Here is a 24850-nt window from a genome sequence, read left to right on the forward strand (position 1 = left end):
AAGTTCCATATGCTGTCCACAGAAGGCATACTTTAGGTTTAAAGTTACAAATAAATTAAAAGTAGAAGGAAGAAAAACAATTTACCATGCAAAGCGAAAGAAGAAGACAGCTGGAATGGCTATCATTATATCAGCCAAACAAACAAACAAAAAAAGACTTTAAAACAAAAAGATTAAGAGGGACATTTTCTAATAATAGAAAAGGTTGCCCTGACTGGCATGGCTCAGTTGTTTGGGCACTGTCCCACAAAGCAAAAGTTTACCAGTTCGATTCCTGGTCAGGGCACATGCGTGGGTTGTAGATTCACTCCCTGGTTCAGGGTGCATTCTAGGGCGAACCAATCCATGCTTCTCTCTCACATAGATGGTTTTCCCCTCTCGTTCTCCCTCCCTTCCCGATTCTCAAAAAAATAAAATCTTTTAAAAAAAAGATCAATCCATCAGAAAGTTATAATAAATATAATTATATATATGCATCTAACAACAGAGCCCCAAGACACACGAATCAAGGTGGAAAAACAAGTGATTTGGTAATTTAAAGATTCTCCTTAAATAGCTATTAAATCAAGAAGGAAGCTGTAAACTACCTGAAGATTATTGAGAAAATGCTCACAAAAAGCAAAATCATATTTAAATAAAATGTCAAATATATGAATAAAGCTATACTCAGAGGCAAATTCATAGCCTGAAAGTTCTCACTTTTTAAAGGAAAAAAATGCCATGCTTTGACCTAATTTTTTCAATAAAGAAAGTGTTCATATCAAAATAATACAGGAGCCAAATGCCAAACTTAACAAGAAAAAGCTATTTAAAGTAGAAATCAACTCTTCCTGAAACTGTAAAATATTTGCAGTTGCAAGGCAACTGAGTAGCCTGACCTCCAAAGAGATGCAACACACTAAGAACCTCAACACACTAAGAACCACAAAATGCTCACACTACGGGAGGAAATACAAAGAAGAAATTGGCTATAATTTTAACAATTTGCTAAAGGCTGATTATAGGCTAGTGTGCAAACACAGACAAAATAAAAGTTCACAGTCACTCACAGGCTAACTTTTAGAGACAGCTCATGGGGAAGATTGAAAGCAAGGAGTCAAAACAACCATAAAGAATCTCCCTTGGTGGTGCAGGTGTAAAGAAAGCAATCAGGAACCACTAAGGGGAAGATATGAAATCCCACCTCTTGCCTACTCCTTTCAAAAGCCTTAAGCATCTGAGGGATAGGCAGAACACTCTATCATGCCCAAGGCATGGATATGCCCACCATCATTAGGAGAACAAAGGAAAAAAATCTTTTATCCCCTAGGCAAGGAGCAAGTAAAATTCCCAACCACAGGATCAGCTAACAATATAACAGTATTAGAGGTTTTCTAGGTTGGAAAAGGGGCAGAAAGCTCTCTCCACAAGTCTTTCCACAGATACAAAGCAAAGTATGTCACAAGGAGAGGGATAAGGAACCTCTGAGGTCCAGACCTACAGAGCTACCAAAACTGAAGCTGGACCAAAACAACAGAGAAACCCCAAACTGAAAATATCAAATAACAAACAGCAGCAATCTAAGACCAAGGGAGAGGCAAACGTGTGGTAAAGAGCGAGCACAGAAACTAACGCCTGCGGCACAGTGAGCAGTATAGCTGAAAAAGTGAGGATGGAACACAAAACACCATGGAACCAAAACCCCATTACTCCAGCCCTCAACCTATATATACCTATCATTAGAAGAGGACTAAGGAACAAGGCCACCCAATGGGTTCAGAAGGCAGATCGTCAAACCACAGAGAATTACTCTCAGGTCTTAAAACCTAAAGGAATTTTTTCTGCTAAGTTATAAACCTGCTTTAGACCAGTAATCCCCTTTTTCCTTATTTCTCCCTTTTGGAACAGGAATTTCTACACTATACCTGTCCCATCACTGTATCTTAGAAGCAGGTAACTCTTCTGTATTTCACAAATCCACAGATCAAAAGGAATTTTGCCTCAGAAAGGAACACATGCATGCCTGATTTAGAGGATTCAGTTATTAAGATATTTGGAACATTCGAGTTTATTATATTAGATAAGGTTTTTTAACTTAAGAGTTGATGCTAGAAGAGATTAAGACTTTGAGAGATATTGGGATAGAATGAAAGGATTGTGCATGTTGTAAGAACATAAATGGTGGGGAAGGAGCAGGGGCAGGTGGCAGACTACGATGGGTTGGATTGTGTCCCCCTCAAAAAGTTATGTGAAGTCCTAATAACCCTCTAGTACCTGAGAATATCATCTATTTGGAAGCCAGGTCACTGCAAGTATAATTAGTTAATATTAGGGCATAGTGGATTAGGATAAGATTAGTGTCCTTATAAGAAGATCGCCACAGCCCTGGCCAGTAGCCCAGCCGGTTGGAGCATCGCCCCATACACCAAAAGGTTGCAGGTTCAATCCCTGATCTCAGCACATACAGGAGGCAAACGATCAATGTTTCTCTCTTACATTGATGTGTGTGTGTGTCGTATCCCCCTCCATTCTCTCTCTTTCCCCTCCTCTCTCTGAAATCAATGAACATAACCTCAGGTGAAGGTTTTATTTAAATTCCTTAAAAAAAATAACCCAGAAGACAGCTACATAAGTACACAGAGACAAAGGAAGAACACCATGTGGATGAAGGGAAAGAGTAAGGTGATACATCTATAAAGCCAAAGAACACCCAGGATTGCCAGCTGTCACCAAAGCTAGGAGAGAGGCATGGAACAGATTCTCCTTCTATGTTCTCAGAAGAAACCAACCTGTCAAAACCTTGATTTCAGACTTCTAGCTTCTATAATTTTGGACATAAATTTCTGTTGTTTTAAGCCACCTACTTTTTGGTACGTTGTTACAGTAGCCCTAAGAAACTAATACAGAGGCTGTACGAAAAATCGGCTATGAGTTGGTAATGTTTTGGAGTTGGCTGAACACTGTGCGTGTATGGAGGGGAGGAGGGTTCAATTCATTTCATTATTACTATTTTAAACATGACAACTTACAAAATAATTAAACAAAAGAAGCTATGTTACAGTAATAAAAATAAAAATTAAAACTACAAAAGCAGAAGCAAATTAGAAAACATTTGAACAATAAAATTATAAGCTCCCAAAAATTTCTTTACATTAGACACAAAAGAAATCAAGAATTGAGATAAAGGTAAAAAAACCAAACAAACCACAACAACAAAAAAACACCAAATTTTTTTTGTATATTTTATTGATCATGCTATTACAGTTGGCCCATTTTTTTCTCCCCTTTATCCTCTTCCAACCTGCACCCCCTCCAACCAGCATTCCCTGCTTTAGTTCATGTCCATGGGTCGTACATATAAGTTCTTCAGCTTCTCCATTTCCTATATTATTCTTAACCTCCCCCTGTCTATTCTGTAACTACCAATTATGCTTCTTATTCCCTGTACCTTTTCCCCTATTCTCCCCTCTCCCTCTCCCCTCTGATCTCCATTTCTGTGATTTTGTTCCTGTTCTAAGTGTTTGCTTAGTTTGTTTTTGTTTTTTTAGGTTCAGTTGTTGATATGTGAAGAAAACCCAAAGGAGATTAGGTAACACACAAAGTACTCAACATTTTCACAAGTCAAAACCAATTTGTAAAGAAAACATCAGTTCTTTTTATAAAGATCTGTATATTCTTAACTGTCACAGAGCTCACCAATCCAGTAGCCTACTTCAAATCAGACTTCTGTGCAGGTAAGATGCACTTATTTCCTCATCATTATGGGGAAGAGGCATTAAGATACAAAGAGCCCTTGACTAATCCCCCTAAAAGAAGGGTTATATGGTGTATTATCTGGGAATTTGGGTTGTCACAGTTTAAGAGAAAGTCAATGCTTTGAACTTTCAAAGGGAAAAAAACAGAACAAACAAAAAAAAAAACACACCTATATCAGGGAAAAATGGCAAGCTGTGTATTCCTCTACAATTTGAGAAAAATCTTTACCACCATTATTAACTTTATCAATGTTACAACTTGTTTCTAGATACTCTGCTTCCTTTCGACACTATTTTGTGGTTTTTCTATTACCTAAGCACTGCTGAGCATTAATGGGGGATGAAACCTCATTATTCCAATTTCAGGCCCAAAATGTATCCTTATTTTATTAGACATCATTTTTTTCCTCCTATTTGGAACCTTAGATCATCCCACTACTCTTTGTGATTACAGACAGACATTTATATGGCCCTGTGAAAGAAAACTTCCAATTTTCCTCCTTTTAAAATAGTATCTAATGTAAGCTATCTCCCAACCTATGTAACCCTTCCATTTCCATCCCCCTTTCTCTCTACCTGCACATTTTATTGTGAACTTAACATTTCCCTACCAAGTCAATCAATTTTGACTTGCAATCAATATAATTTGTCTTAAAAAAATAAATTTGACAGAAAAGAGGGCCTGAACCAGCAATATGAAAGAGGACTACAAAGGAACCTCTTTCACTGCTGCAGAATGGATGAAGGCAGAGGCCTAGCCTGCTTTAATATGTTGTCAAAGTCTTCCCATAGCTATGAGAAAAACCACTCAGCCAACATAGCCAGATAGGTGATTCAACCACTATTTTCTTCATCAAAAAAAAAAAAAACAACAACAAAAAACAAACCATGTGCATATTAAGACACAAAAGACATTAACTTCTGGCAATCCTTACGTGTTTAATTTGAGCATTTTGGTTTTTAATGCTACATACATAACCATTCTGATAACTGGATTTTCCCCCTTAAAAGACAACGTATGACAATGAACATAGTTATTTTCATTTTCCATGTGACTTTGAAATCTTCAGAAGTTGTATAATTTCGCCTTATATTTCTCTTTTCAAGCATACAGAATATATCAGATATAAGCCGCTTGTGGAAAATGAGCCAGAGTCAGGGTTGCAGATATTTCTGTCATTTTCTTGGAACAATGCTGAATGGTAATGCAAATGAGTATATAACTTCCTTAGTCCCACACAAGGCTGCTCTGTGCTTATGTGCAGAAATTTGCTTACACAGAGAAAAGATCTCTGTATTACATACAAGGTCAGGAAAATACGAATAACACTGTAATTTGGTGAATGCTCTATGTTCTTACATAACTTAATTACTTTAAAAGGTTCCAAGTATTTTATCACCTTGTATATCTGACCACCTCCCCTCCCCGCCAAAAAAAAGCTATAAAGTATAATTATGTGTCTATGGGTATTTTCTTTAAGTAACCAAATCTGAAAGGCAAAGTGGAAACAATACCTAAGGTATATACAGGCAAAAATTTAGTATAATTATTTAAAGAGAGCGTAACTTAAGAAAACCTAACAGCAGTTTCAGGTAAATGGGGGGGGGACAAAACCCAGTTCTGATGGCTTAACAAGTAATCAAAAAAAGTTATACTAAGTAGATATCATTTTCAACTACTTTATTAAAAAATATTTAAAATAATTTTTAACAATGGTATGGTAAAAGTGGCATTTTCCTAAATTATTAGCTATAAAAATTTAGGAAACAATGAGGCAATATTATAAGAACTCAAGAAACAGGCTTAGTCTATGACAGTATAATTCTAATTTCTAGATTTCTAGCCAAAGAGAATAACCCAAAACACAGAGAAAAAGACTTGGTGAACCAACATTTCTGCCATGCTTTCATACATAACAGAAAAATAGCTTGATAAAACCTCAGCATTCAGTAATAAAGAAAAGGTAAAACAAATTTTAGCAGAAACATTAGAATAATCAATAAAGAGCCAGGAATAAAATCTGTATTTTTGCCATAATTATAAATCTTCTCTTATTTACAAATCAAAAAACAATTAGAAAACAACGTCAGATCTGGCCAGGTAGCTCAACTGATTACAGCATGGTCTTAGTATGCCAAGGTTGTGGGTTTGATCCCAGGTCAGGGCACAAAGAATCAACCAATGAATGGGAGAAATCAAGATGGCAGATGAGTGACTGGAAGTCACACTGACCTCCTCCCAGGACCAATCTGGAATTACAACTAAATTGGGGAGAAATCACCTGGAACAAACAACTGAACAATAGTGAGATAGGAACATTATATCCTCGGAGAGACAGAAGAATCAACATTAGCACAACCTAACTGCCACTTATCCTGGTCCCCAGCAAATGCGGGGGCAGAGTGGGCTGAGGACACCTGAGGAGAGGCGGGAGAAGGAGGCTTTGGGGAGAGAACTGAGAATATCTGGCAGGATCCCAGTGCTAACTCCTCCCCTTAGGGCAGCAGCCATCTGGCTCATGCAGACCACTCCCCTGAGCAGCAGCAGCTTCAGAGGACCCAATAACCCACCCCCAGGAGGGATTCTGCCCCACCCTGTGGAGCCTAAGCCTGACTGCTGAGTGGAGTGACTAGATTAACAACTGAGAGAGAGAGCCACAGACAATAGATTGTCTGGAAGTCTCAAACACACTGCCTCAGGTCAGACAGGGTAAACAGCTGACATTATCAGAGGCAGGTCCATATTAGAAATATTAGAAAGATGAAATATTAGAAAGAAAAAACAGTGGTCTCCTACCATAGAGGTTCATACCACAAAGTCAGGAAATCAAGACAGATCAACTTAAGACACAGAAGCAAAAAAGAAGAGTCTCACAAAGAATGGGAAGACAAAGAAACAATCCCTAATCAAAGGGAAAGGAGGAATCCCCAGAAAGAGAACTAAATGAAACAGAGTCAAACTATCAGATACTGAATTGAAAACAATGGTTATGTATATCACTATATAGTCTTAAATGTTTAATATAGTCACATTGTCAATATTTTACTTTATCCCTTCTGGGTTTGAATATTTTACTGCAGGGTAAGAAAAATATTAGTTTGTATTTTCTCCTAAAACTCCTTAGATTCTACATATTGATTTTTAACCTGAATATTTTTTGTATAATGTGTGAAATAGGGCTCTATATTTGTTTTATTTCAAGTAACAGTGGTCCATGCACCTTATTTATTGAATAAGCCTTATTTTCCCCATTGATCTGAAATATCAATTTAATCATATATTACGTTGTTAGACAGATACATACGTTTGTTTCTAGAAGACTCATTGTATTTCACTGATCTACTTGATTATTTCTCTCCTGGTGTCAAGTTGTTTTAATTGCTGAGAGTTTATAATGGATTTAAAAAATTTTTAGTATTGCAAATGGATTTTGACATTTAAAAAAATAAATAAATAAAATCTATCTGCATTTAAAAAAGAAAGAAGGAACTCCTACCTTTTGCAACAACATGGATGGAACTGGAGAATATTATGCTAAGTGAAATAAGTCAGTTGGTGAATGACAAATACCGTATGATCTCACCTATACGTGGAATCTATTCAACAAAATAAACTAATGGACAAAATAAACCACAGGCGTGGAAACATGGAGCAGACTGAAAGTGACCAGAGGGGATGGGGAAGGAGGACAATGTTGTAAAGAAGGGGAAGGGACTAGACAAAGAACACGTATGAATGACCCATGGACATGGACATGGACAACTGTGTGGGAACTGATTGTGGGAGCAGGGTGGCGGGTGGTGGTGGGATGGGGGGAGGAGGGCAAAGGGGAAAAGATTGAGACAACTATAGTAGAATAAACATGATTAAAAAACAAAAAGAATGAACCAATGAATAAGAGAAACAGCAAATCAATGTTTCTCTCCCTCTTAAATCATTAACAATAATAATAATTAAAAGAAAGGAAATAATGCCAAAACACTTTAAATGCAGGGGTGGGCAAAAATAGGTTTACAGTTCTGAGTATGCACAACAGTATATTCTTGTATTTTTATTATTATATTATTTATTTGTATTGCAACTGTACATCTACTTTTGCCCACCCCTGTATTTCATTTTAAATGTATTATTTTTAAAATATATCAAAAATTATTTAAGTGTTATTTGATGTAATCTATAATTTAGTAATCCTCATCATGACTGGGAAGCACAAGTGTCAGTATCTACTAAGGGGTAATCCTATGCTCCTTGAGAAAGGTTATTTAAAATATTTCATGTTAAACCATATTTGGGCTGTATATTATTCTGGGGGAAGATTCTTATGTTTTCTCAGATTCTTGAAGACCTAAAAAAGGTAAAGAACCACCTGACCTCCCTTCAAAGTCTGTCTCCCAGCAAAATGATACACTTTACTGAGACTCCTTTAAAATCAAACAATTCACCCAGATTACAATTTACAGTATTTTATGCAGATTGATCCAAGCTAAAATAGAGTAAAAGTTATGCCTTAATTCCATGTGCTAGTGTTCTTTAGTGAAAAAAAAAAATAAGTCCCAATACATAATGATCCCTATATCGGTTTTTCATTAAGTAATCAAGTAACCTAAATCACCTCTATTAAAAGTTTCCGAAAAAACTCCCTTGTGAATTACTACTTTTAATTTATTGCAAAAAAACAATAAATTAAAAAGATAAATCTAGTTTCCAGTCCAACTCCCCATGTATGCTGTGAGACTTCCTAACATAGCCCTTCATTCAACCCCATATGCACTTTAGCTAGTTTTAGTAAATTTAGTTTCTCACTAGAATCAGGTCTTTGTTCTTGTATCTAAGCCCTTGTTATAATAATGTTTCTATGGAAAAACAATTAGTCAAGTTTGATTTGCCTTGTTTTAATATCATATTGTCCAGCAATGTATCGACCTTTAAGTCTGTTTTTATAAAACCTTATCTCTTAATCAATTACACATAACAGATTATATTATATAAACATCTATCATCTATGAGTATCGAACACACCAAATAAACATTTAAAAAAACTGATATAGGCAATTAATATGTTGGTGAGATTTTAATCCCATGAACTATTTTAAGTTAACCACTGTATACTACCATTTCCAGAAGTTTAGATTTGAATGTTGCCTTTGGAAGTAAGAGGAACAAAGAAATAACACTGAAGGAAATTATACTGCCATTTTTCCACAGTCCTTAGTAAACTCTATTTAATAGAATAACCTCTAAATCTTGGAATTGCAAAAAAAAGGCAATTAAAAGTGAAATTGACTATAGAAGCACAAAACAAAGAATGTAATTTTTAAGAATGTACTATTCCCTGAGGGAAAAAATAGCAAATACAATCGAATGTATACATGTATGAATTAGGGAGACGGAAGGAGACAAAGACAAGAGATAAGCCAAAGAGGGAGATTCAAATTGAGAATCAGCTAAGGTACCAGAAAGGGCAAAAGAAATTTCTGATAGATCCAGAGATTGTTTTGCTTTTCCAAATGATTCCACTGTCCGCAAAAAGAAAGTATGAATTTAAGTGTTCACTTGAGTAACCAGGATAAAGTAGCAAGCAAAAACATACATTAGCTGTATACAAAAGCAAATGTTCAATGTTTTGGCAGAAATGTGAATTATATCCTGGGATCTTACTATTATATTGTTAATATATGCTGACAAACAACTTGTTGACACAAGGCTTGTTTTACAAACAAGGTAATAAATCTAACCAAGATATGCCAAGAATTTCAAACTTAGTGTCTTTGTTCTAAGAAATGAGTCAGTTAACTTGACTCCTCTATTATGTTCTATCTCAGGCGAGGATGATGTGCCTAGTACTTACCGTCTTGAAACTGAAAATCCATTCTGATTTTTCTTCCCCATGATCTGTCACACTAAACTAATCATCAAGCTTGGTCCATCAAGCCTCTTACAAATTATCTGTATGTTTTCATCCCTTCATTCCTATCATTCTCTCCTACTTCTGACTCTCATTATTACCTCTAGAACACTGTGAAAGCCTCAACAGTTTCTATGTAACTACTTTTTGTCTTTCTACCCCTCCTCTCCCAATCCTCCTTTCACTATCCATTAGAATGGCAGGTAGACCTCATCATATTACCTCCCAAATATAAAAACCCTTCAATAGAAATAAAGTTCAAACTCCTTAACTTGATACATGAGGCCCTAGAAAATCTGGTCCTGGCAACCTATCTCAGCATCCTACACATCTCATTTAAAGTCCTAGCAATACTGCCCTTCCCCATCACCACCATCCCCCTCTTCTTCCCAACCCCTCTAGCCCTCCCTGCTATTTTTTACTTCAAAGCTTTCGCTTCTTCAGTCTGTAAAATAGCCACTCATGTGCTCCATTCTTTCTCCTCCCCTCAGAGCAAGCAGCTGAAGGCCTCTTAACTTTTTAAAATTCAAGGAAGCTGAAACCTTTTCTGAGATACCACCCCTCTTTCTTCAGCCATGTTAGACTAAGTAAACAGTCTCTACTCTAGAATCCCTGCACACACTACACTGTAAACAACCATTGATTTATGCATGTCTATCCTACCATATTGAATGATGTATCCCTCATGCTTCCCACAGTGCCTGTTACATATAATAGGAGATGATATAAATGCTGAATAAATGAATGGAAGGATGTGTGAACAGCATGATCTGAAACCTAGTTTTTTATTCTTTTAAATTATATTTTATTGGTTAATGCTATTACAGTTGTCCTGCTTTTTTGCTCCTTTGCTCCCCTCCACCCAGCACCCCCTACTCCCTCAGGCAATGCCATCACCACTGTTTCTATGCATGAGTCATGCATATAAGTTCTTTGGCTACTTCATTTCCTATACTTTACATCCTCATGGCTATTCTGTAACTATCTATTTGAACTTCTTTATTTTTTTAATTTTTTAATTTCTAAAAATATATTTTATTGCTTACGCTATTACACTTGTACCATTTTTTTCTCCCATTGATTCCCCACCCCTCTGCACCCCACCTCCCACCAACATTCCCGCCCTCCTGCCTTAGTTCATGTCCATGGGTCATACATAAATGTTCTTTCGCTTCTCCATTTCCTATACTATTCTTAACCTCCTGTCTTTTTTGTACCTACTTTATGCTTCTTATTCCCTGTACCTTTTCCCCCATTCTCCCCTCTCCCTCTCCCCTCTGATCTCCATTTCTGTGATTCTGTTCCTGTTCTAGGTATCTGCCTAGTTTGTTTTGTTTTTGTTCTTTTAGGTTTAGTTATTGATAGCTGTCACTTTGTTGTCATTTTACTGTTCATAATTTCAGATCTTCTTTTTCTTAGGTAAGTCCCCTTAACATTTCATATAATAAGGGCTTGGTGATGATGAACTCCTTTAACTTCACCTTGTCTGGGAAGCACTTTATTTACCCTTTCATTCTAAATGATAGCTTTGCTGGATAGAGAAATCTTGAGTGTACATCCTTGTCTTTCATGACTTTGAATACTTCTTTCTAGCCCCTCCTTGCCTGTAAAGTTTCTTTTGAGGAACCAGCTGAGAGTCTTATGAGAACCTCCTTTGTAGGTAACTGTCTCCTTTTCTCTTGCTTCTTTTAAGATTCTCTCCTTATCTTTAATCTTGGGTAATATAATTATGATGTGTCTTGGTGTGTGCTTCCTTGGGTCCAACTTCTTTGGGACACTGAGCTTCCTGGGCTTCCTGGAAGTCTATTTCCTTGACCAGATTGTGGAAGTTCTCCTTCATTATTTTTTCAAATGAGTTTTCAATTTCCTGCTCTTACTCTTCTCCTTCTGGCACCCCTTTGATTTGGATGTTGGAGTGTTTAAAGTTGTCCTGGAGGTTCCTAAGCCTCTCTTCATTTTTTTTTTTTTTTTTTTAAATTCTTGTTTCTTCCTTCTGGTTGAATGTTTATTTCTTCCTTCTGCTCCAAATTGTTGAGTCCTGGTTTCCTTCCCTTCACTACTGGTTCCCAGTATGTTTTACCTCACTTTGCATAGCCTTCACTTCTTCCTCTATTTTGCGCCTGTACTCAACCATTTCTATGAGCATCCTGATTACCAGTGTTTTGAACTGTGCATCTGATAGGCTGTCTACCTCTTTATTGCTTAGTTCTATTTTTGGAGCTTTGATCTGTTCTTTCATTTGGGCCACATTTCTTTGTCTCAGGATGCCTGTTACATTTGAAGGGGCGGAGCCAGAGCAGGGCAACCTACATCACTATGTTGAGATGCTGTATATCAGGAAGGGGTTTGAGAGGGAATGATGCATTTGCTTGGCTCTCGGCCAGCTTTCAGGGACTTCCCCTGCTAACCACAAGTAAATTGGGTGCTTCTGGTGCTGATTCCCAGGTGGGTGGGTTTGTGTACGTTCTAGGACTCTGTGAGTTGCTCCAATGAACTCTCCTGCAAGGCTGGGAGTGCCTCCTGCTGCTGCAATCCCCACAGGATTTTACAGCCAGAGGTTTCGAGGCTTTCTCTTCCTGCTCTGGAACCCGGGGATGCAGTCTGTCTTGCCTCCCCAGCTGTTCCTCCCAGTTTATCCACACGCAAGCCACTGCCTCCCCAAGCATCCTCTCTATCCCGCTGTCTGTCTAGCCCCTTGTACTGGTCTGGATGTTTCTTCTTTAACTCCTTAGCTCTTGGACTTTCATACAGTTCGATTTTGGATATTTTTTGTTTTTATATTTGTTGTTGTCCTTCTTTTGGTTGTGCCAAGAGGCAAAGTATATCTACCTATGCCTCCATCTTGGCCAGAAGTTTGTACTCTGCAACCTAATTTTTTAAATGGCACTAACAGGAGTCCTAAAAACACACAGAGAATATTTAGTACTTTGAAATATTTTCACCCAAATACTAAATATATTGATAAAACTTTTATAAATATCCAATGCTATTCCTTTTGAAAAAAACTGAAAATCAATCAGACTACTAATTTTTAAGTTGTCCTCTATCTTTAAGCTTTTACAACCCAATGGCACCATGTTTTCTAGTGTTTTTGATTTGCTTCTTTGTTTGGTCTACTATGATTCTTCCTATCTATAAAAACATTCATTCCTTTATAGCCATCTAACTACTATTCAAAAGGATTTATAAAAGATACATCATTTGCTGACTATTCTCTAATGGAAACTGTAGCTTTCTAATTTAAAAGCTTCTCTGACTCTGAAGAACACAGGCTTCCACCTCAAAAAAAGTTCACAAATCTCTATGTTGCCCCAATCTTCATATTTTTTAAAGTTTATATATCCTTTTATTATTATTGTTCAGTTACAGTTGTCCCATTTTCTTTCCCCATTACTCTCCCCTGCCCCATTCCCCCCCACCAAGTCAGTCCCTCCTCATTGTCCATGCCCACGATCCTGTACTCGTTTTCCTTGGCTTTTCCATTCCCCTTCTTTCCTCATTCACCTCCTCCCACCTCACCTCCAGTCACTGCCAGTTTGTTCTTTATTTCCAAGTCTCTGGTTCTATTTTGCTCATTTGTTTGTTTTGTTGATTAGGTTCCACATATAGGTGAGAGCATATGGTATTTGTCTTTCACCACCTGGCTTATTTCACTTAGTGTAATGCTCTCCAGTTCCATCCATGCTGTTGCGAAGGGCAGGAGTTCTTTCTTCCTTTCTGCTGTGTAGTGTTCCATTATGTAAAACAAAAAACAGTTTTTTGATTCACTGATCTACTGATGAGCACTCAGGCTGTTTCCAGCACTTGGCTATTGTAAATGACACTGTTATGAATACTGGGGTGCAGAAGTTCTTTTGAATTGTTTCATGATTTTTAGGGTATAGTCCCATCCGTGGGGTCGCTGGATCAAAAGGCAGTTCCATCTTTAGTTTTTGGAGGAAATGCCATACTGTTTTCCACAGTAGCTGCGCCAGTCTGCATTTCCACCAACAGAAAACTAGGGTTTCCTTTTCTCCACAACCTTGCCAATACTTGTTTGTTGATTTAATGATGGCCATTCTGACCGGTGTGAAGTGGTAGCTCATTGTGGTTTTTACTTGCATCTCTTTAATGACTAGTGAAGTTGAGCATTTTTTCATTTGTCTCTGGACCCTGTGTATGTCCTCCTTGGAGAAGTTTCTGTTCAGGTCCTTTGTCCATTTTTTAATTGAACTGTTTGTCTTCCTGGTATGGAGTCATGTGAGTTCTTTATATATTTTGGAGATCAAACCTTTGTCCGAGGTATCATTAGCAAGTATGTTTTCCCATATGGTTGGTTCCCTTTCCATAGTGTTGGTGTTTTCTTTAGCCATACAGTTAATATTTGACCGGGGGGCGGGGGTGGGGAGCAGGGAGGAACATAAAATGGAGTAAATATAGCCTCTTCAGTAAATGGTGTTAGGAGATCTAGACAACTACATGCAAAAAATGAAACTAGACCACCAACTTATACTATACACCAAAATAAATTCAAGATGGATAAAAGACTTAAATGTAAGTCGTGATACCATAAAAGTCCTAGAGGAAAACATAGGCAGGAAAATTTCAGATATCCTGCTCTACAACATTTTCACCAATACATCCCCTAGGACAAGGAATATAAAGGAAAGAATAAACAAATGGGACTACATCAAATTAAAAAGCCTCTGCATGGCTAAAGAAAATGAACAATCTTCATATTCCTTAAAAATCATTTAAAGGTAACATATGCCACATTGTTTCCTAACAAAATGTACATGTCAGAGAAATGAGAAATTGATATAGAAAAACATAAGGTCAAAAAATAAAAACACAAATTTGATGACAAGTGATACAAAAACTAGCTATTATATATTTAATGGCATGTAAAAAATTTAACATAACAGGTTGATATGAACAGTAAATTCTCTACAGCTTAACAATATAATCTACAGATATTCTAGGAAATTTCCTTTCCTATCATGCACAAAATTTCCTTTTATTTCTTCCTAAATCTCACAATTTTCCAGAAACATAAAATTATTTATTATTCTCTCAACTGCCTACCACCTACCCTTTGTACCTATTATCCTATTTTATTTTACCTTCTCTGTCTGGAATTATTACTTGATAATTTTTTCCACAGGTCAAATTATTAGTTATTCTGCAAGGACCTTATAATCTCTTCATATACCTTATTCAATTACTTAGGCAAAAATAATCCCACCTTGCACTATGTTTCAGAACACTTCATTTGGATTATTATTTATAATATACATTATTATTCTTTTCATACATTTTAATTCTATATAATTGACTAATTGGGTGTCCCTCTGACAAAAACCCTGTATTTTTTTGCATCTTTGAATTACTAGTGTCTAGCACAATGCTTGATACAAAGCAGGTCAATGAAATGCCCACTACCTTAACAAATGTTCTCCAAATTATTTTTTACTACCATTGATTAAGGATTAATGTTTTCTAAAATTCAGTAATTCATATTCCAATTGTTCCTATCATTTCAAAATTAACATGCATCCTATTAACCTAAATGTTTGTGAAGCCAGAATTTTTAAGGTTAACTATATGAAACAAATCAACAACCATAAAAAAAAAAACCCAACACAAAACAGGAAACATACAGCAACCACATATAAGGAAAACACCAAAGAGAAAAGAAAAAACAAACTTGATAAATGGAGAGATACACCATGTTTCTAAACAGAAGATTCAATATTGTTAAAAGATAAATTCACTGAAGAGATTAGTCAAAGAACATATATGTCTGTTGTGATGGCTGTGGCAGGGGGGCGGTGGGGAGCAGAGGCTTTGTGGAGGTGGGCAAAGGAGGAAAAAGTAGGGGCAACTTAACAGCATAAACAATAAAAAATGATAGAAAGATTGATTCTTCCCCAATATATTTTGCTGTGATGCCAGTATAATAAAAACTGTACTGTTAGTCCTAATGTTCATCTGGAGAAAAACATGACGTCTATTCTACCATGCACTGTAAGTTTAAAGATGTGCATATAAAGCCATAATAATTTAAAATAGTATGCTACTAGGATAATAGACAGACACATCACTGAAAGAGGAAAAGTGTGAAGAATACCCAAGAATTCAATGATGACTCAAACAGTATTTTTCAGCAGCTTTGTTGAGGCACAAATTAGAAGAAGAAAAAAAACAGTATTTCAAATCACTGTGAAAAACATAGATTATTCAATAATAATATTGAAAATATTGTCTGACCATGTGAGATACATACCTCACTATATTCTAAAATTAACTCTAAATGGATAAAAGATTTAAGTCATAATAATTCACTCTTCTCTCCACCCTCCCTCCCTTACTCCTTGAATACTTTAGTCTTAAGAGTCATAAGGATGGAGCCAAACACGGTAGCATCCACTCTAGGAAGGAGGGGGCAATCCCACACTGTCAAAGACACAGTAGGGTTGGTTCTCATGAGAGGGTTGGGGATAGGGATGGAGTCAGTGTCAAGACTAAAGTGTTAGAACCAGAAAAAGGTGAGGAGACCAACCATGGAGGGGGGCGGGAGGGAGTGGTGGTAAAAAAGGGAGCTATACACGGAAGCAGCTGCAATCCGTCGTGAAGTGTACAGCCTGAATAAGGTTAGAATGGGCTCTGCATTAAATGATGGCGCCAATAAAAGATTTGTTAGTACAAGAGAAAATGATCAAATATTTAAGTATATTGAGGATAATGGGAGTCAAGTGACAAATATGAAATGAAAAATATTAGATATTTTTCTAATATTTCTAATATTGTATAGTTAGATTTGGAGAAGTTACTAAAAGTTTATGGTTCTCTCTCTCTATAGAACCGATATAGAAATAAAAATAGATATGTGAGCATGTGTTTAACTCCATATATTGAAGAATTAATGTGACCTCACAGTCTTCAAAATATACAGGTAAGTACAGAAAAAGTACAGATGTGAATGTATGTGTATCGCTGTATCTATATACACACATCTATTTACTAGCTAGTCCCATTAAAATGGCCTAAGAGAAGCAATATCCCAATAACAATGAGCACACCTAATGCCACTTTGGATTCCAAATACCATTTTCACCTAAAAGAAGAAATGGTGATTCCAGGGCTAGGGCAGGAATGATACAAGGGAAGCCAGTAATATACTATTGTGTCAGAGGTAAAGAAGAGTTAACAGAATGGAAGAAACATGTCCCAAGGTACAAAAGTCAGGTTGAAGGAGTCCCATGAGCCAAACCTGAGAAAATATGAGCATCAAAACAAACATCAGTAATGAAAAATGACCCATTAAAATAAAATAGTAATATACAGTCCATATGAGTTCATACTAATATAAATAATGGAGAGTGGCTCTGACTGTTGTGACAGTTGGTAAGGCATAGTCCCACAAAGCAAAAGGTTGCAGGTTCAATTCCCTGTCAGAGCACATGCCTAGGTTGCAGGTTCAGTCCCTGGTTGGGACATGTACAAGAGGCAACCTATCAATGTTTCTCTCATATTAATGTTTCTCTCCCTCTTTCTCCCTCCCTTCCCCGCTCTCTAAAAAAATAAATAAAATCTTAAATAAAGTAAAATAAGTAATTGGAGACTGGAGAAAGCTTTTTCTTAAAGTGGAATGCCAACTGATGAATGTCAAAAAAAAAAAAAATGATGGAATTAGAAAAGCACCATTTGCCATTTATTGTAGCAATAAATTAATTAAGCCAAGAGACAATAATGGATGCTAGAATTAGTGGATAAAAGGCATAAGAAACAAGATATTTACATACAAAATGCTTCCACAAAATGCTTATTGATTATAAAGGGAAAAAAGCTTAACTTCCCAGTGGAGAAACCTTGCAGGCACAACCTTAACCAAGGGGTCAAGGTAACATCACTAGTAATGGAAAAACCTGGAATCATGTACTGCCCGCTAAGATGTAATGAAAAGAACTCAGCCCCAATTCTGTGATATTCCTGCCAAAAACATATAATCTGAATTAAATCATGAGAAACATCAAAAAAAATCCAAATAGGGGGCATTTTATTAAAATATCTGGCCTGTAATCTTCAGAAGTATCAACATTAAAAAAGCCAGAGAAAAACTAAGTTACTATTTGAAATTAAAGGAGACTTAAAAGAGACAAAATGCATTCTGCAATCTTTTGGCTATAAAAGACATTACTGGAGAAATTAGGGAAATAATGATGAGGTCTACGGACTAGACAGAAATATTGCAAAAATGTTAATTTCTTGATTTTATGGCCACATTCTGGTTATGTTGGATAAACTCCTCCTTTATACAAAATACATACTAAAGCATTCAGAGGTGTCAGTATCATAGTGATAAATTTCCCTCAAATGGTTTAAGGGAGGAAAGGCTCTTTGCATTTATTGTTAATGCAACCTTTATAGCAGTTTGAAATAATTTCAAAATTAAAAGGAAAAACAAGTATTTTAAAAATGACCTTTGAAAATACAAAAAATATTTATACATTAAGATTTTCTTTGCATGGCATCAAAGGCAGAAACAATAAAGAGTGGCAGTGTAAATTATATAAAAGATTTAAATTTCTGAACTAAAAAAATTAACCAGCTGTAATACCAACATCAGGAAAACCATGAAGATACAGTGAAAGATTAAAATCAAATGCCGAATTATGATCAAAAGCATTCAAAGTACATAAGACAAAATAATAATATATTTTATATTAGGGATAATATATATATCCCTAATATAAAAACACTTCAAAAAAATAAGAATATTACAATGTTTAAAAAAAAAGAGCTACCCAAGGTCAATTAACAAACATGAATAAACATGAAAAAAAAAAAAAACTTTAAAATATTTAACCTTTCCGGTACTCAAAGAAAATTTAAATGTCCTAATATTTTCACTAAAAAAAAAAACCAAACACTGTTTTAATAGTAATATACAGTGATTAAACTGTATAAGAAAATAACATTGAATAATAAGAGATATGGTTATGTGTAATCTCACACTCTACTAGCATAGTATAAATTAGAAACTGCATTCTAGAGGACAATTTCATACAATATATTTATTTAAGCTTCCAAAATGTTCATATCTTTTCACACAGAGGTTCTGTTGGTATGTATCTGCCAAACATCAAATGAGGCACTTCAACAAAAAAGGATTCCTTAATTAAATGAGTTTATCAAAACTAACAATACTCTGTATTACATGCTAATTATCCACTGAAATTAATGGCAAAAATATAATTTATTGGCACAAAAAGATGTCCAGGTTAATGATTTTCAAAAACACACAAAACAGTGTAATAAGAATAATTCAAAAATTTTTAAGTATATAGTATATGTAAAAATGCACACAAAAAATCTAAAAGGATCTGAATGAGAACATTTTCAATGATTTTTGTCTTGCTTTTTCTATTTATTTGTTTGTATTTTTAAATTAAATTTTATTAAATTTATTTGGGTGATGCTGGTTAATAAAATTATATAGGTTTCAAGTATACAATTCTATAATACATCATCTGTATAGTGCATTGTGTGTCCACCCAAAGTCATCTCCTTTGTTACTATATATTTGACCCCCTTTACCCTTTTTCTACTTTCCCCACGAACTCCTTTCCCTTTGGTAGCCACTATATTGTTGTCTGTATCTGAGTTTTTATTTGTCTTGTTTGTTTCTTTCAGTTTATATCCCACCTGAGTGAAATCATAATGATTGATTTTTCTTTTTACCTGCTTTATTTTGTTTGGCATGATATTCTCAAGATTCATTCATATTGTTATAAATTACGGTATTATATTTTTTCTTTTGACTGAGTAGTAGTTCATTGTGTGTGTGTGTGTGTGTGTGTGTGTGTGTGTGTACCGCGCCCCCCCCCCCACCATCTTTGTCCAATCATCTAACAAAGGACAACTTGATTCTTTCTATGCCTGGGCCACCATGAATAATGCTGCAATGATCATAGGAATACATACCTATATGAATAAATGTTTTCAAAGTTTTGAGGTAGCTATCCAAAAGAGGGACTGCTGGATCATACGGTTATTCTTAATGTTTGAAGCCTTTCAATACTGTTTTCCATTGTGGCTGTATCAATTTACATTCCCACCAGCAATGAATGAGGGTTCCAAAACCTCTCCAAAATTTAGTAATACTTGTCTTGTTGATAATAGCCACTCTAACAGATGTTGATGTAATATCTCACTGTGGTTTTGATTTGCATCTCCCTAATAGCCAGAAGTTTAACATCTTTTCACATATCTCTTGGCCATTTGTATGTCTTCTTGGGTAAAGTGTCTGTTCAGGTCCTCTGCCCCTTTTTTAATTGGACTGTTATTTTTTGTTGTTGAGTTGTATGAGTTCTTTATATATTTCAGATATTAATACCTTATGGGAAGTGTTGTTTTCAAGTATCTTCTTCCATTTGGTGGGCTTTTTATTTTGTTGATAGTTTCATTTGCTGTGCAGAAGCTTTTTAGTTTGATATAGTCCCACCCAATTTTTTTTTTTTTTTTTTGCTTTTCCTTCCGTTGTCTTTCAGGTCAAATTCGTAAAATCCTCTCTAAGACCAAGGTCCATAACTTTGTTTCTCCTATGTTTCCCTCTAGGTATTTTATTGTTTCAGGTCTTATATTTAGGTCTTTGATCCATTTTGACTTAAATTTTGTGTATTTGACAAAGAGCAGTCTAGTTTTATTATTTTGCATGCGGATTGCCAATTTTCCCAACACCATTTATTGAAGAGAGTATCTTTTCTCCATTATATGATTTTGGCTTCTTTGTCAAAAATTATCTGCCCACATAGAAGTGGGTTTACTTCTGGGCTCTCCATTCTGTTCCATTGGTCTGTGTGTCTCTTTTCTGCAAAAACTATGCTGTTTTGAGTATTTTCACTTTGTAATATAATTTGAAGTCAGTGATACCTCTGGCTTTGTGCTTTCTTCTCAGGATTTCTTTGGCTCTATGTGGAAATTATGTTGTATTTCTTTTTAAAATGCCACTGATATTTTGATGGGGATTACATTAAATCTGTATACTGGTTTGAGTAATATGGCCACTTAACCTGTTGATTCTTCCAATCCATGAACATGGAATACAATGGTACCTCTGTACTCACCATTATTTGTTCCACAGCTCATGATGAGTACTGAAACGAGCACAGAACTGTTCAAGAGCTACCGAATGACTTGACAGTTTGGCCTGTTTCATTGTGCGAGAGGGGCACAGAGTGGTTGAGCAAGAGCCAAGTGCTGATACCTTTTTTTCTCATTCAAATGTGACAAGTATAGGGTTTGACAAGTTCGGAAGCCAATGAATACTGAAGTATGACTGTACCTTTCCTTTTCATTGTATCTTCTTCAATTTCTTTTAATAGTGTCTTAAAATTTTCAGTATTTAGGTCCTTCACACCCTTGTTAAGTTTATTCCTAGGTATTTTATTCTTTTGGTGGCAAATGTAAAAGGAATTTTTGTTAGTATATAGGAACACAATATATTTTTCTGCATTGATTTTGTATCCTGCAACTTTACTGTGTTTATTGTTTCTAATAGTTTTTTGGTGAAGTCCTTAGAGCCTTCTATAAAAAGAATCATGCCATCTGCAAAAAGTGACAATTTTACTTCTGCATTCCCAACTTAGATGCCTTTTATTCCTTTCTTTTGCCTGATTGTTCTGGCTAGACTTCCAATAATATGTTGAATAACAGTGGTGAGCATGGGCATCCTTGCCTTATTCATAATCTTAGAGGAAAAACTTTCAGTTTTTCAACATTGAGTATGGTGTTAGCTGAGGGTCTGTCATATATGGCCTTTATTATGTTGAGGTAATTTCCTTCTATCTCCGTATTATTGAGTGTTTTAATTATTACTGAATGTTGTATCTTATCTAATGCTTTTTCTGCATCTGCTGATACTATCATATAATTTTTACACTTTGTTAATGTGGTGTTCATATTAATCAATTTATATATATTGAACCATCCTTGAGCCCCTGCAATCAACCCCAGTTGACTGTAATATATTATCTTAATGTATTTCAATTTCACACAACATACTTTCTGAAACTTCCAAAATGTTCATTCCCTTTTTCAGAGATTGTTATTATGCACATGCCAAACAGCAAATAACTCACTTCAGTGAAAAGGGGTTATTTCATTAAATTACAGTCTATCAAAACTAATAATACTCTGTATTACATGCTAACTATCCACTAAAAATAATGGCAACAAATATAAATTTATTGACACAAAAAGATATTGAGGTTAATAATTTTCAAAAACATACAAAACAGTATAATCAATACACACACACACCAGCAGAATATGAATGAGAAAATTCTGGATGATTTCTGTCTTGTATTTTTCTGTACTTCCAAATTTTTTAGATATTAATAATCTGCATTATAAATGCTTAATACAAAAATATCTAAAACCTTAGAATTCACTGCAGTGATATTTTCTCCCACAGATGGAGTAAATCAACAGGTACCTCAAATAAATGGTAACACTAGAAGGCACACTGGGTAATAGAAAAATCTTCTAACATGCGAAAGAGAATAGAAAAATAATATATGAATGAAATAATAAAAATATATGGGAGAGAAACAATAACTAAGGTTTTAAAAAACCTAACAACAAATACCCTATCATGGTGGCAGAAAATAATTTTGAGGAATGGAAAGGAACAAGTAATATTTTACAACAGGATTATTTTTTAAGAAAGGATGTATGAGCCCTGGCTGAGTGGCTCGGTTGGTTGGAGCACCATACACGAAAATGTCTGCAGGTTCAATTCCCAGTCAGGGCACAGACCCAGGTTTTGGGTTCAATCTCCAGTCAGGGAGTATATGGGAGTCAACCTACTGATGTTTCTCTCTTTCTTTTCATCCTACCTCTCTAAAATAAAAACATATCCTCAGATGAGAATTTTAAAGAGGGGGAAAAAAGGATATATGATCTCACAATGAATAGTATATCAAATAATAATTAATTCAATAAAATCTTGATGTCTGAAAGAATACAAAATGCCAGTAAGCCTTAAAAGGACAAATCCATAGGGTCTAAAATGTCATGTAAATGTTAAAATACTAAATATCTAGGTTAGTCTAAAAGGTACTGTATTTTGCTGTGTATAATGCACTTCCATGAATAATGCGCATCCACATTTTTGTGCGTATTATACCCACAATTATACCCATGGTATGTATTCATTATACCCATGTATAATGTACATCCTTATTTTTCCCTCAAATATTATGGCAAAAAAGTATGCATTATACACAGCAAAATTCAGGAATATACTTTTATTTACTTGTTTTGTACTCCTACAAACTCAGTAACCTATTTTAGTAATTGCATTATACACAGAAAAACTTGGTAATATACTTTTGTTTACTTGTTTTGTACTCCTATGAACTCAATAACCTACTTTAGTAATTTTAGTAATTGTACTCCTATGAACTCAGTAACCGTAACAACTATACTTTGTCCAAATCTCTTCGGAATTTGATGAAGACCTATACTTTACATTTTCTAATGTAGGCCTATAATTAAAACAAAATACAAAAAAATTCCTTTATTACTTCTCAGCTTAAAAACAAAAATATTATATTCAAATATCAACAAAATAATGTCCACTGTACCTTATTATAACGATCATGTGGGACAGACTGTAAAACGATTGGTTCCATTGTAGAAACATTGGCAAATTGTACCTCTGGAATATATAGGGCACAAACCACATGAGCCCAACCTAAAAATAAATAAATAAAAATAACATCATTTCTAGTTTTAAATAAAGGTTTTTCAAAGGTAAATAAAACCCATAACGTTTTTCCTAAAGAGATCCCTTAAATGCCTACTGCAGCAAATAAACAACAAAAACATCAATGAATTCTCACTACTGATTGAATAGTCAAACCCCTACTGAAAAAGCACTCCTAATCATTTTTCTACACACATGCATAGTATCACAAATAAAGGGACTCTTTTTAAAATTCAGATTCTGGCACTGACTGACACTTCAATAAATAAATCAGATAATCACTACTTCTAGAACCACTGTAAAAATAAGAATTTTTATAGGTGAATACCGAAAATAAAATATTTACTACTTTAATTTTAAATGTCAACATTAAACTTTCCTTTTATATTGATATCAATATTTTTAAATTGATATTTTATTAGTTCTGGCATTAATTATTTTAATATTTCACTTAAGATACTTTTAACAATTGATGTTAAATATGAATATTTATTTTAATTTTCAAAATGTCTCTGAGGCTACTAAAGAGGTGGTGTGATAGTGAGGAATTGATTCAAAGTCAGAAAAGGATGTGGTGTAAGTCCAGGTTGGTGAGTACAGCTTTTGGCTACGTTTGCCACTGAGCAGTCATCTGCCCATTTTAGAGAAAGCAGCTGAGAGGGTGAAAGGTGCTTTTTGACAAACTCAGAAGGCTGAAAGTACAGAGATTTTTATGTTCACAGACAACCAAAGGAAAAGGGAAACTAGGTGAGTACAGCTTTTGGCTACGTTTGCCACTGAGCAGTCATCTGCCCATTTTAGAGAAAGCAGCTGAGAGGGTGAAAGGTGCTTTTTGAGAAACTCAGAAGGCTGAAAGTACAGAGATTTTTATGTTCACAGACAACCAAAGGAAAAGGGAAACTGAAAGTACAGAGATTTTTATGTTCACAGACAACCAAAGGAAAAGGGAAACTAGCAAACCCCTCACTCCCTTTCAGCTACAACACTGAAGGGCTACAAGCTAGGAGTAACAATAAACTAAAAATGCATATGCCCACAAAGAGATTGCAGCTGGGCTTTGATCATCTCAGACTCTGAAATCTGACTCATGTATTCCTAAATTACAAGTGCCCCAAGGCACCAGAGAGAAGTAAATATATATCCTCTCTGGAGAAAAACGTTATCTTGGCTACAAATAATTTATATTATTAGTTCATTTCAGCACAGTAAAAAAATACCAAACACATGAGAGTCAAGACAGCATGAATGAAAACAAGCAGAATCAAGGAAAAAAAAACAGCCATGATCAGTGTGGCTCAGCTGGTTGGGTGTCATGCTGCAAAGTGAGAGGTCTGGGTTCGATTCCGGGTCAGGGCATATGGCTGGGTTGTGGTTTCCCCAGTTAGTTGTAAGCAACAGGCACCCCTGATGGATGGTGGTTCTCTCTTGCACTGATGTTTCTTGCCCTCTTTCTACTT

The 24850-nt window shown here is 35.4% G+C and overlaps 1 protein-coding gene across 8 annotated transcripts in view; it reads right to left on the reverse strand.

Moving 5' to 3' along the window:
- The window catches only part of MLLT10 (MLLT10 histone lysine methyltransferase DOT1L cofactor), a 226009-nt gene that overhangs the window by 136754 nt on the left and 64405 nt on the right, over nt 1–24850 (reverse strand). For all 8 annotated transcript variants that reach the window (XM_054592868.1, XM_054592860.1, XM_054592850.1 and 5 more), the window contains one exon: nt 23272–23381. In XM_054592868.1, the coding sequence (XP_054448843.1) occupies nt 23272–23319 (48 nt within the window). In that variant the 5' untranslated portion in view covers nt 23320–23381. The remainder of the gene's footprint in view (nt 1–23271; nt 23382–24850) is intronic.

The sequence above is a fragment of the Pteronotus mesoamericanus genome, unplaced genomic scaffold (assembly GCF_021234165.1).
Source record: "Pteronotus mesoamericanus isolate MK-2021 breed Mesoamerican mustached bat unplaced genomic scaffold, CSHL_Meso_final contig_130, whole genome shotgun sequence".
Taxonomy (NCBI): Eukaryota; Metazoa; Chordata; class Mammalia; order Chiroptera; family Mormoopidae; genus Pteronotus; species Pteronotus mesoamericanus.